The sequence below is a fragment of the Dermacentor variabilis genome, chromosome 1 (genome assembly GCF_050947875.1).
Source record: "Dermacentor variabilis isolate Ectoservices chromosome 1, ASM5094787v1, whole genome shotgun sequence".
Lineage (NCBI taxonomy): Eukaryota > Metazoa > Arthropoda > Arachnida > Ixodida > Ixodidae > Dermacentor > Dermacentor variabilis.
Genome location: NC_134568.1, coordinates 263,740,815 through 263,755,183, shown reverse-complemented (window position 1 = coordinate 263,755,183; position 14,369 = coordinate 263,740,815). Strand labels below are relative to the sequence as shown.

Below are 14,369 nucleotides of genomic sequence, written 5' to 3'. Positions count from 1 at the left end.
CTCACAGGGGACCCTGATCCTGAGGAGGAAATTTACACAAGAATAAAAAATTGGTTGCAGTGCATATGGCAGGCATTACCAAAACCTGACTGGGAGCTTAGCACTGCTGTCGAAAAGAAAAAAAATGTATAATCATTGCACTCTACCGGTGCTAGCATGTGGGACTGAAACTTGTTGGTTAACAAAGACGCTCGAGAACAAGTTAAGGAGCACGCAAAAGAGCGATGGAACGAAAAAATTTAGGCGTAACGTTAAGACACGGGAAGATAGCGGTGTGGACCCTGTCGGTTTTTCTCTCTTATACTTCCTATATCTGTTACTTATCCAGCTGATGTCACTGTCTGAAGCTCAATGAGGAGTAGCACGACAGGAAGCTTGCGGCGTCTTGTGACAACAATGTCCAATCACGAATGCACACGAGCATAAGTCGCAGTTTGCGTTAGTGTCACCTGCACGGGAAGAGCAATTACAATCTGCGCACAAAGGGAGCGCGCATGTTCAGCGTGCTCAAGAGGGACAGTGCGGTTACTTGTGTCCGTATCGAACGGTAAATAATCTTTTACTGCCCGAACATGCCAGCGCATATGTAAAGCCAGGTAGGCTAAAGACGGCCGCCGCTTCTCTCTCCGAAACGGTGTCAGCAGCTGCTCTTGAAGAAACTAAACAGAGAGTGATCCACGTACCTCTATGTACACTTAATCTGTAGGCACAACGACAGCCCACAAAGGCCGAATAAAAGAGACACGATAAACAGGAAGGAAGGAAGGAAATAAAACAAGAGGTGAAAGGCAGAGAGGTTAACCGGATTAAGTGTCCGGTTGGCTACGAGAAACAGGTCACCTGATTTGGACAATCTACCAAAAACAAACAAACAAACAAATGAAAAAAAGGACCCTTCCTCAGCAGTAACGGGAAATACACGCGTGCAGGTTTCACCCCATGTATCGGTGGAGACATTTTGAATCCACTCCTCCCTGCCTTTCCTTCTCCACTTTTTCCTTCCTTCCTTCCTTGAATCCACTGCTTGCACTATCTTGTACGCATTTCGCTCATAGCAAATGCATACTGTTACGTAAGCACGTAATTCTATTTGTTGATTGATGACGTTGCTCGGCGTCACGCTTAGATGGTTTCTACGCAACCAAGCAAAATAAGTGAGGCCCGGAGCTTGGGGATGAAGGCATGGAATGCAGTGCTGTACTATAGTGTGGCGCTATATAGGACCAATGCGACGCCCGAGAGCCCTGGCTATGGTGAAAGTTTTTTCATTTTGCTTTATTTTATCACCTTTTTAGGCTTCTCAAAAGACTAAAACATTCTTGCAATAACTGAAGTGTCGAAGAGTACGCATTTGGGCTGGTTGGTTCATGATTACGAGCCGTAAACAGCGCGAAGGAGATTGCCTTCCTATCGCATTCATTGCAATTTTCGCCCCTGCGCATGCTTAATTCTGTTGATTCTGTGCTTTGAGATAGCGGCGGAGTATATATATATATATATACTGACTGAAAGAATAAAGACACTTGGTTGTTTGTCAGCGCTGTTGTCTGTGCCCCTCTCTTTGTCCTGTTGTTTGGCGCTGTTTACTGCTCGTAACTAAAGTGTCATCCCGAGGGGCGTCACACTTCACGACTATATAGGCGTGTGGGTGTATACATGCATGGAGAATTACTACAAGTCCTTCCAGCCAATCGTTACTTATATATGTAAAGTGTGTTTCAGCGGAAGCTAGCAGTTGTACAGAGTGATTACAAGCAACACGAAATCGCTTGAAAAAATCCAGTTTCGGTTTTTCAGCTGAGCTGAAAAGACATTTGAGCAGAGCAACGTGAACGCGATTAACTGCAATATTGTTGGTGAGGGTTGCGCTTTCTACGACATGGACACGCTCCCGATGTTGTATTCAATGCGATGCTGTATTCAACTGGGCAGGCAATTAAACATTTTACACAACGGCGAAGTGAAATTATAAATTTTGAAATATACCCGTGCCTTGCAGTTGTTCACACGCATTCCTTATATTAAAATCAGCGCGGTTCATTTTCTGCCCAGGGCATGCGGATTCAGGTGGACCTGGAGGTATGCTTTCGTTGTAAAAAGAAAATCGCTCAGTATTGCATTCCATCAAATTTCGCTGGTCTACGCACGCTTAGCAGAGTGACACAAGTAGTCGAGCGTTGAGATTTCTTTGCATGTGTTTACACAGCTTCGAAGCCTTGCTTGATCTATACGTGCGGAACTATATAGGCGACTTATGCTGCACGAATATGACTCCCCCGAAATAGATTAGATGATGTCTAAACCACGGCGACCTTGACGTGTTTCCGACTCCTGCCAATCACTTCTGGCGCTTGCAGTACAGAAAAGCACGGCCTCCGCGACTGGCTTCTTTCACTCCGAGAGAGCCGTATCTGGGTGTGCGACTTGAACAACGCCAATAAATGACGGGATTCTACCTTTCCAGAACGCTGGGACATTACAAGCACCGTAGTGGAGGGATAGGTATCAATTTTGATCACTAAATAGGGCCTTTAAACGTGCATCTGACTCTGAGTACGCAAGCGTCTACACATTACACCTCCGTTGGAATCTGGCCAGCACGACCTCGCATCCACTGAGCCACGGAAGTGGGTAAAAACAAGAGAAACGATTTGCGTTTAAATTGAAAACTATTTGCCCCATGTTTAATGCCATTTTTTAGAATTTCCGCACTTCCTGGTGAAGCAAATTGTGCCCACAGTAGGAGTGAACGAGGTCTGCTGGCGGACGTGGCAACCCTCGGAGATGAAGCCAAATGTGTGACGTTCCGGTACTCAGGCAAAAGCGTTTGCCAGTGGTCCCTTTTGCGCTTAAGGTGCTCGCATGCATTTCAGCTGCTCTTCATTTTTCATAACTGCTTTACGTCTGCAGAAGCGTGGACAAAAAGCGCAGGCGGCGGCTGCAGGCTGACTCTTCGCTGCTCTCCCTTCGTTCAGAGAACTGCGCGCGTCTTACTATTGTAGTGGAAGGATAGCCGACAAACCGCTCACCAGGCCGAGGCGGCAGCGTCTGATTCTCCATTCACGATTTGCGTTGCCTGAAATTGGCGAGAATCGCGTGCACCTGGCATACGATAGAACGAGCGAGTTCCGCGCGTCTCTCGAGTCGGGAAAGCTTCTCGCGAGAATGCGCCACGAAGGCCGTCCAACTGAGCGGTCATCCACCCGCTGTTGGCAAAGCGGCGCCGGTTTCCCAGGTACGAAATAAAAGCCGGCTGCGCGCGGTGGAAGAAAGCCAGAAGCCGCAATAATGTCTCGCCTGCCTGGGGCCAGTGTTCCAACAGTTCGCGGGTGCTTGCAGCGTGATGCTTGAATATTTATACGACACCGTGCCGAGCGAGAAACACGCGTCAAAAGGGAGAATGCCAAGAGAACGGAGGAGTAAAAGGGACCGCAAACGGGACTGCTACGCTACCCGCGGCGCCAAGCTCCGGGTAATATTTTGCTCAGAATTTGTACGCTTAAGTAGCTTCCCTTTATTTTTCCTCGACACAGGCTGCAATCACAACATAAACATCGCCGACAGCTTGTGGCAGTTTCATGTGACACACACACACACACACACACACACACACACACACACACACACACACACACACACACACACACACACACACACACACACACACACACACACACACACACACACACACACACACAAAAAAAAAAAAAAAAAGAACAGGGCAAAACTAATGAGACAAAGAAGTAGGTGCAGGGCCCACTATACACCTACACCACTTCTTGTTAAACTTCTGACCTCATAAAAGGAAACGTGCCTCCAACAACGAAGAGTCACATTCAGGGCTGATTTCCGCACCTCGATTCAATATCTAAGAAGTATGAGCGCACCGCTCCGCGACCTGAATATCGTTCGCAGCAGCGTTCTCCGTGGTTTAAATATGTATACAGTGGGGGCGAATGCGATGAATTATATATGCAAACACGGTAGGGCGCAGTAGACATTTTGCGAACAATCTAGGTGGCCCCTCAGCTGAATGCACAAAAACATCAGGCGCACAATTTGCGCGCTTGCCACAATAGCAATATGCAAGAAAACTTAACTGGAACGACGTTATACGCCTGTCTTATGGCCTTTTCCTTTCCATGAGGAACTAAGGCGGCGAGACAACGTAACAATTCTATTCCAGTTATTTTACTTTTCGTCAGTGGTGCGGACGGTGCTCCGCTTACGCTATCACCAGGGTCAGACGGTTGTGAGCAGTCAATGGATGATAAGAAAGCAATAGAAGCGAGCGAAACAAATGGTTACATTATGCCAACCTAACTTGTAGATTTCTCCTCCCACCAACTTTCCGCCGCCCTTTTCAGCTATAGGAGGCCAGCCGTAATCGTGCCAACACAGCACCACAACGGAACGTCTGTCCTGCGCGACAACCGGCCAAAATTCACCTGCTGTGTGCGCTAACATCGAGGACAGAGCCTGCGCTCGAGAAAGCGCGCACGAGATCTAGATTGCGTTTCTGATAAACTCGTAAAAAAGATCAAAGCGGCCCGCTTTGACAGTAAAAATCGAGCAGTTCAACGAGCGATGTCTCTGCAGTGCAGTGCGCTGTTTTGCCCTTTTGATGGCGCCCATGCAGAATCAGAGCGGTCATAAAGAGCCGACGTTTATGAGAGCGGGTCGTAGCCGCGGGGATTATACGTGCGCCGGTGCAAAAACGGTTGACCTTCGTAAGTACTAGTTATCGCCGAAAGAGAGACTGACGTAACTCGGCGTTCACGTGCCACTATATGTCGAGCAAGGAGGCGATTCTTATAGGAGTGTTTCGATATGTCGTTCGTCTCTCGAATAAGGTTACCGTTGATATTGCTTCTTTAAGAAAGCGTCACTGAACGCTACCAGATAAGGTCATACAACCCGAAATAAACTTGAAGGCACGTCTGGCTCTCTGGTTCTTTGTCTTCTTGTGCGCCGCCTCACGAAAAAGGACCAAAGGCAACGAGAGGGAAAACAAAACCCATAAAACTGGCCGTCGTTCAGCCTAATGGTGCGTGGAAAGCGAGCGTGCGCACCTTCAGGAAGTTGCTGTCAACTTCAGAGCTGCTGGGGGAAAAAATTAAAAAACAGAACGGCGAAGTGAAGCATAACCAACAGCAGCTCCGCGAGCCTTACCATATCGGCATACGCAATTATTAAAATTAAATTATAAGCTATAACTTCCAGAAGCCATGCATGGGCTATAGGGAGACAGCATAGCGCACCCAACTAGAAGTATGCGAGCCTTTTCGGACTCCGCCTCCATCAGAATGCGCCGTCGCGACCGGCAATATAACCCGTGACGTCTTGATCAGCAGCGAAGTGCCATATAGCTATACTGAGTCAACCTGGCGGCATGGCGGAAGCCAACTAATTCCGGCCGACGTCTAGGGGGGAGGTAGGCGGTGAAAGGGGGAGCTGCTTCTCACCCCGATCACCCATACTCCCTGACGGGTGCAAATAAACTGCTTTCTCTCTCTGGCGGCATGGCGTAAGGAAGCTTCACGAGTCAGAGAGAGAGAGTAGGACCTGTTTAAGGAATCCCGCAGAGGTTCGTCTGACTGATCGCCTAGCATGTAGATGGGAATCACGAGAAATGAAATGCTAAGCATAGTCCACATTACTAACACAGAACACACAGCAGCACGCAACATGCACACTAGAAAGTTCCGAGACATCCGCACGCACCACGGTGTATTTACTTTCTAGTCGCGGTAGTGGAACTAGCATTCCGCCCTCTGGCTCATCAGACTATTGTATTGAGGCGGTGCGAAGGACAAGTCAATATGAAATTTCCTAACTGCGGTCCAGACCGCGCGGCATGATAAGCACATATAGAAATCTGAAAACTCCAACGTATGGAATTTATGAGCCCGACTCTGTTCGTGCTCATTCTTAAGATAGACAATAGCCTATGGCCAAAAAGGCGTAAGTGTGTCTCTTGAAATTTCACTGCACGTTGACGTTATCACCAATAACCTCCGCTGTTACTAAGAGTTGCATACTTCTAGAAACCCCTCTGCTTAACCTCTCCCCCTCTCCCTTTCTCCACAAAAATTTCAATAAAGAATGAACTTATATTAAGCACCTGAACACATGGACGCATCTATGTGCGCCTGTAGAAGGGTGCTCTGCAGCTCGCTAACACATATTTCACAATGTTCACACATCAAAACGAGACCGATATATCATCGATTGCGTTTTGATGAAGTCTCGGTGCACTGAGTAAAGCAGGGAATTCGTTTACCTAACTCACCTGGAAGCAGCATTCCGGCCCAGGAGCCTTCCCTGGACGAGGAATCGTCGCTCGACGATGGTCCGGGATCAACTCCGGAGGACGCGCTCGTCCTACGGCTGGCGGAGTCGACACTACAGCCGCTGCTGCTCTTGGAACAAGGGCAAAGGCCGCCCGTCGCCTGGTCCTTGGCGGGTTCGGCGTGGCCCGTTGGGCCTTCACTGTCGTTCGCGTCGTCAGGCTGCTGCTGCTGCAACGAAGCGTGGTTCTTGCAGGGGCAGTTTTCCAGGCGGTGCCCAGAAGCCCAGGTCTTGTTGGCCGCCAGCAGAGAGTCCCACTCAATCCTCTCGAGCCCCCGCTCGACAGAGACGAGCAGGTGCTTGAGCAGAGTCACCAGCTGCTCGTCCGTCTCCTGTCCCGAGGCCGTCCAGTCCATGGCCAGGAGCCGCCCGAGGTCGTGCGCATCGATTCTTCTGCTACAGAGGTGGCCCAAGTCGTCGCGGTACTTGAGCACCAATTTCGCCGTGCCGGGTACTCGGGCTGGGTCCTCGGGTCCAACGGCGGCTGCCAAGTAGAAGTCACCGGGTCGAAGCACTGAGGAGTCGAGTTCGCACAGCTGGATCGCCACCCGCCGGCTGAAGCAGAGCGGCCACGCCTGGTGGCTCTGCAGGCCAGGGCAGCCGGGGCAGCCGCTGTCGCAGCACGCTCCGGGCTCCGGGCGCGCTTTCTGCGCGAGACAGAGCCGACGTTGCACTCAGAAAGGCGCTCAAAAGGGCCGCCAGTAAATCTTGCCACAGGTGTTTCAAAGCGCTAAGAGGACGACGAAATTGGGTCGCGCGAACGCATGCAGTCGCGACGGCACTCGGACACAAGTGCCGGCCTACGTTGCAGTTGCATTAACTTTTATTTTTGTTTTGTTTGGCTTTCTCCCTGCTCGTTCAACTCCGCTCCTCTCTATGAGCAACAAGTCGATGTGCATAACCGGGTCACTTATACGGCACAGTTAACACGTATTTAATTTAGAACGCAAACAGTTTAATTCAAACACTCAAAACAGTAAAACTGCTGCTGAGCAAATGCAGCGAATTACAACCATAAAACACCTAGACGCGTTGCAATACGCACATCGAATGCAACAAACAAGGTCGTTGAGGCAAAGTTCGCCGCCATTCTCAGTGCGCGCACTTCCTTCTTTGGCGCAGGAAAATGCCCTTGTGCAGTGCGCGACATGAAACGATCAGCGCAACAACTTACCGCATCACATTGTAAGCGCAGCAGCAAAAACACGCGCGAAAGCGCTATACGTAAATATACCGAGGCAAGAGGGCCTCGAATGACATAAAACGGCCTGCACGGGGCCCGTTAGCACGCAAGAAGCAAATAAAGAAAACCACGGTGGCGTATGCGCAGCCTCGTTGGTTAACCGGAAACCAGACCCGATAAATGAGCTAGATAGACTCGTTGCTAGGTCAGCCACTAGACCGTGCGTATGCGCACGGTGCCTAACAAGGTCCTAAAAGGGGCGCAGCAGAGAAACGCAAAGAAGGAATGATGACGCTCAAGGATAGAGAGCCTGGCTCCATATAAACCCCGCACAGGAGGGAGGCACACAGTGCTTGCTTTTAAACAAAAACGGCAGTGGTCCGCACGCGATATCCTCGCAGCACACGCCCTCGCGGACGAAGTACGCAAAGGCCGTGGTAACCGGCCAAAGCAAAACCGTTGGACAGCAACGAAAACGGAAGCGGGTTGCGCGACGGCTGCGCCAGGAAACAGTTACGCTACTTATGCGCGCAGTAAATGAGTACCGCGTGCGTTTGCTAACACACAGTCTACCACCTCATGGCTAATAGCCATTAGAGAGAGAAAAAAATAATAATATACAGCCCGACGCAGCAGCCAAGGCGCTCCGATACTGAGCACCTGGTCGCGTTTGGTTCCTGGCCGCGAAGAAAGGCCACACCTCGGTACGATGGCCGTGAGTCACAAAAGTATACGTCGAGAGATGTGCCCGTTGTAGAACGACAGGTGGTCGAAATCAATGCGCTGTGCGGCGTCGATCGAGTGTAGCCGACGGTGCAGCTTAGAAAGAAACCGCTATACAAGCATAGACGTTTCATACACGGAAAAGTCCTAATGAATCGAGTTCAGTCATACATATACGTGAGGAACCTCTATCGAAATGACAAAGGCTCTTTGATGTATAAAGATGAATGTCGAGCATAAGCGCGATATCAACGGAAGTGAGAGGATTCAATGGTCGCAGGAAAGAAAGATAAATAGGAAGATGAAGCGCTACCGCTAAACCTAAAATTAAAATCTATTCATTTGTGAATATTTCTTGAAAATGTTCTGCGCTACACGGAATGCCATTTCGCGCACACAGGGAGACTCATATTAAACTGCACAGGTCGAAAGATGCATGTCGACAGCAATTGAATGCATCGAAGCGCCCATTTCGCAAAGTTATGCGATCATCAGCCGCTCAGAAACAGCCACGAAAAATATTGCAAAAGCTCCGCACCGCTCCTGCCACAACGATGGCTGTTCAACGTCGGAAAGCAAGCCCCTTGATAAAGTGACGACTAATGATACGTTTGATTTGCTAGAATGGGCGAGACAACCGCACCCTTCGTTCGGAAAGAAAGAAGACAAAAGGATCCGTCGCCAAAGAGGGTAAACATAGATAGATAGATAGATAGATAGATAGATAGAGATAGATAGATAGATAGATAGATAGATAGATAGATAGATAGATAGATAGATAGATAGATAGAAGAACAGGAAGAACTCGTAGCCTCAAACAAGGCGCTCTTGTCGCGTAACGAAGCACTCGAAAGAAAAGTGGCTGATTTAGAGCAATATTCGAGAATGAATAATGTGGAAATTAAGGGAATCCCTACATCGCAGGGTGAAGACTGCGGAGTCATCCTGAAGCGAATTGGCGATGCTATCGAGTACCCTCTCTTACCCGCTGATATCGACACGGCTCACCGTGTGGCCTCTAAATCAAATGAGAAGAGCATCATTGCTCGCTTCTGCTCACGCGATAAGAAAAACGAGTTCATCAGGAAGGCAAGAAGAGCTAGGCTTCGCACTGACCACATTGGTTTCACAGGTGGCACTAGCACGCCTGTCTATGTAAATGACCACTTGACCATTGATAACAAGAAGATGTTCTCGAAGGCGCTGGCACTCAAAAAAGAAAATAAGTGGAAGTACTTATGGACAGAAAACTGCCAGATAAAAGCACGCAAAACTGATGATAGCAGGGTCTATCGCATTTTCACTGAGTCCGACCTTCGAATCTTCACGTAATTCACTGCAAATATTTTTTCCCCTTTTTTTCCATGGCCTTGCTCTACCCTGTTGACGTAAAATCTTGTCTTACCGCAAAAAAACGATCACTCATTCACTTCAATGCTCGTAGCCTTCGAAAGAACATAGATGGAATTAATAACTTCATTGCCTCACTTCACCATGTCTTCACTTTTATCTGCATATCGGAGACTTGGCTTTCTGATTCCGACAACAACATGAGCGGTTTTCAATCTTATCAACCGGAGTATTGTCATCGTCAATCTAACAGTCATGGTGGCGCCGCCATTTTTGTTTCACAAGCTGTCACCTACACTCGCAGATTTGATCTGGCTGTTAACGTGAATCATTGTGAGTCTGTGTGGATAGAAGTCGATCGGTCATTCTTTAATAACAATAAGAACTTGATCCTTGGTTGCATTTATCGCTCACCGTCATCTTCGCTTAACGATTTCTTGCTTTCTCTTGATGCAGTATTGTCGAAGTTAGCTTTTGAAAATAAGGATGTGGTGATTGTAGGTGATATTAATATTAACTTGCTTGACACTGAAGCTACCTCGTACACAACTTACACAGATTGTTTTGCTGGATTCGGTTTTGAATTACTCATTGACTGCCCAACTAGGGTAGCCTCTCGTGGGAGCAGTACGCTTATTGATCACGTGTTATCTAACATATCACCACCGCCTTTCTCCGGGGTTATTAATACTGACATAACCGATCATTTTCCTGTTTTTCTTACATTTAACAATGAAATACATGAGAACGATAATAGCTACGTTTCTTCCGTATTTAGTGCAGATACCTTTATTGAAGCCATCAGTAAAACTGATTGGTCGCCAATTAATTCTATGTCTGATCCCGAAGAAGCACTAAACAAATTCTGCAGTTCATTTTTATTGGCCATTTCAACTAACACACGCACTGTTAAATGTGGGAAAAAGTATAAATATCCGTGCAACCCATGGATGACGGACGGTCTTCTGGAAAGTTTAAGAAAGAAGGAAAACATGTACAAGAAAACTAAACGTCAGCCCTTTAATACTAGACTAGCTAGACGCTATAGTAGGTACTGTAAATTACTGAATGTTTTACTTAAACAGGCAAAAAAAAAGTACTATGAAAATAAATTTGATCAGAATAAGGACAACCCCAAAAAGCAATGGCAGTTATTGAACTCTTTTCTAAACAAATCGTCTGTTGATGCCTCCATAACCAAAATAAATTACAATGGTCTCACTCTTTCTGAGCCCAACGAAATTGCTAACGCGTTTTCGGACTACTTTTCTTCTGTTTACACTAATAACAACATACATGCGCAGTTTCATAATACTTTGAGCCGTACGACACAATCATTCTTTTTGTTACCAGCTACACCAAATGAAGTGTGCTCCACGATTGCTAACCTTAAAAATACAGGGCCTGGCTTAGACAATATTTGTGTCAGGCATTTAAAACTGGTTGCGCATTTAGTTTGTGACACGCTCTGTAATATTATCAACCTTATGTTCAAAGAAGGTGCATTCCCTTCATTTTTAAAAAATGCCAAGATTATTCCTGTTTTTAAAAAAGGCGACAAACATACAGTTAATAATTACCGACCAATTGCAATTCTTTCCTGCCTTAGTAAACTCATTGAGAAATTATTTGTTAAACGTCTTAATAACTACTTAACAAAGTTTAAATTGCTAAAGAACAATCAATTTGGTTTCCGCCCAGGGAGTTCCACGAATCTAGCTGTTCTATCTCTAACTGACTACATAAAAAAATGTATTGACTCGGGAAGCTTAGTCGGATCTGTATTTTTAGACTTCAGTAAAGCTTATGACACGGTTAACCATCAAGCCCTGTTTAATAAACTTGACTCTTATGGTATAACCGGTCCTGCGCTAACATTCTTAAAAAATTATTTACGTGACCGGCCATACACAGTACATGCAGCAAATACTTTCTCGGTAACAAAATGTATTAACCAAGGTGTACCACAGGGATCAGTTCTGGGCCCTTTGCTTTTCCTTTTATATATTAATGACCTTCCGGATTCTCTTAACTCCTCCAACTGCGTTCATTGCATTTTATACGCAGATGACACAACCATAGCTTCATCTGACAAATCTGTTACTACTCTTACTTCTAAGTTAAATATTGCATTAAGTAACATTATAAAATGGTGTAGCAACAATTACTTAGTTCTTAATCCTTTAAAAACTAAATTTATGTTATTCAAAAGTGCTCAAAGGGCCTTAACTTCTATTCCTGAAGTAAAGCTTGGAAGTCATTCAATTCCCGTTAGCACCGATGTCACTTTTCTTGGCATACATCTTGACCCTAACCTTACATTTCGCTCTCACTTCCAACATCTCAAGCACAAGACTGCGTTTGGTATACGTGCATTAATTAAAGCTCGCCCTTTTTTTTCTCGTGAGGCTCTGCTAGCGTTGTATTATGCGTTCATTCATAGTCACATTAATTACGGCATTGTTTCATGGGGCAACACGTACGCTTGTCACTTATCATCAATTCAACATATCCAAAATCAGTCAATACGCATTATCACTTCTAGCTCCATGCAATCCGATGCCTCTTTGTTACTTCGCGCGTATAATATTTTGCCTATTAATAATTTGTTCCAGTTTAACATACTCGTCTTACTCCACAAGTTGCTTCATAATAACCTTATGTATCCGTTCATTGCAACTGACCTTTTGCAGAATAAAAATATGACCAGATTTGCAGCTAACAACAATTTCTTGTTACCCATGGTTCATACCAATTACGGCAAAAAAACATCTTCCTTCGCTGCAATTTCTCTTTGGAATGAATTACCATCAACCATAAAATCCTGTACTTCTCTTGCAATTTTTAAAAATCACCTTAAGCATCATTTACTGCGATAACTTAACTACGATCTAGCGGTGTACCTTCTGACATTTATCTCCCATGTCATTTGTTGTATTTCATCCATGCTTTTTTCCGATTTTCTGTTATAACGTGCTTTTTCGTGTTTGATTGTAAATGACATGTCTAATGATGTATTTGATCTGTATATGTTGTTTATAATACGCTAATTTGCTGACTATTGATATCACCATCAATGTTGTTATTATTAACCGAGGGTCCCACTACAGTTCTTTCACTTTGGGACCCTCGTCTGTATATTTCTCATGTAATTACTTCTTTTTTTGGAACGAATAAATCTGAATCTGAATCTGAATCTACGAAAGCTGAATACTATCAAGGTGAATGGTGCGAGGAAATGCATGCACTCATTATTTGCATTGCCCTGCACCACTATGTTTATTCTCACGATTCCAGTGTAGCTCCCTTATCGCATTTTACACATCCCCGACAAATTTAGCCGCGTTATGAATTTAATCTAGCAGACATGTGCACTGACTAAGGCTGCATCTTATCTTTACAGCCCAATTTGGATTTAGTAAACGGCTGTCTACGAAATTAGCCCTACTTCAACAAAAAAGAATTCATTCTATCATAATTTGAAAACAAGAATCGTGCTCAGCCTTTACGTTGATTTCACTAAAGCATCTGATTGCATCCATCATTGCATATTACTTAAATATCTTGAAACTTATGGTATTCGAGGGCACTGTCTAAACCACATGAAATCTTACATAGATAACCGCTATGAATATGTCCAAATAGAGAATTGCCGTTCAGATTTAAAACACATCGGCAGAGTCGTTCCTCAAGGCAGTATTCTTGGCCCGTTTCCTTTTACAGCATATATAAATGACCTAGTGTAAATATCTATAGAGATGCGAAATACAAAATGTACACTGACGATGCTACCGTATTCTTTTTTTTTCTCACCTGAACCTGGTAGCCTTAGCAATAGAGCCAACGCTGCTCTAAAAGCTCTCCAAGAATGGTTAGCAGCATTGTATAAATGAATACAAACAAGACAAAAGCCGTGATTTTCAGGTCCAAATCTAAGCAAACAAAGTGTAGTATCATCACCTTTCTTTATGCACGCGAAACAATCGAAACAATGAGTAGTGTGAAAGTACTTGGAGTTATCTTCACACAAAATATGCTTTGGGATGCGCAAACTGAATCGCTTTTAGGCAAGTTATACCGTTTTGTTGATATGATGGCTCGACACAGAGGTATATTACCTTTCAAAATAAAGCTTCGTGTTTACAATAAACTCTATTTTTCTTCATTATATTACTGTTTATTGGTATTGCGTAAGACGATATCTACCAATCTTCAAATAATACATGCACTGCAAGAAAAGTTTGTCGAGCGCTTTTTAATCTACGATACAATTCCCATATTTGAGATTTATTTTTGAAAGCAAATCTCATCACGTGTTGATAATTGTTTTAAAGTTCAAGTGCCAAGCTGCCACACCAACTTCTACTTTCATTCATTCGTGCCAAAGACGTCATCGGAATGGAATAACGTCCCCGCCCCCATCGCCAGCAACTCTGTTCAATCTACATTCAAGACTTACATCTGCAACAATGTACCACAACTGCACCACCCTGTGAGGCCGCAATGGCATTGAAAGTATTTCAAATAAATAAATAAATAAATAAATAAATAAATAAATAAATAAATAAATAAATAAATAAATAATCCGCGTGCTTAATCTTTATGATTAAGTTAAGTCTCGCGTTTAAACGGGAGGTAAAAGAAAGTTTAAAGTCTTTTTCGTTAGTTATCTCGATAAAAACACATTCATACGCCACTCGTTACACAGAACAGTGCAAGATGGTGGTCACTGCACGGGCAAATTATTCTATGGAAAAAATAT

At 45.0% G+C, this 14,369-nt stretch overlaps 1 protein-coding gene across 5 annotated transcripts in view; it reads right to left on the bottom strand.

Moving 5' to 3' along the window:
• LOC142563788 (uncharacterized) overlaps window positions 1–14,369 on the bottom strand; it is a 702,312-nt gene that overhangs the window by 207,582 nt on the left and 480,361 nt on the right. For 4 of the 5 annotated variants that reach the window (XM_075674427.1, XM_075674407.1, XM_075674435.1 and 1 more), the window contains one exon: window positions 6,284–6,998. In XM_075674427.1, coding sequence (XP_075530542.1) covers window positions 6,284–6,998 — 715 coding nt within the window. The remainder of the gene's footprint in view (window positions 1–6,283; window positions 6,999–14,369) is intronic. The other variant, XM_075674415.1, reaches the window with a different exon arrangement.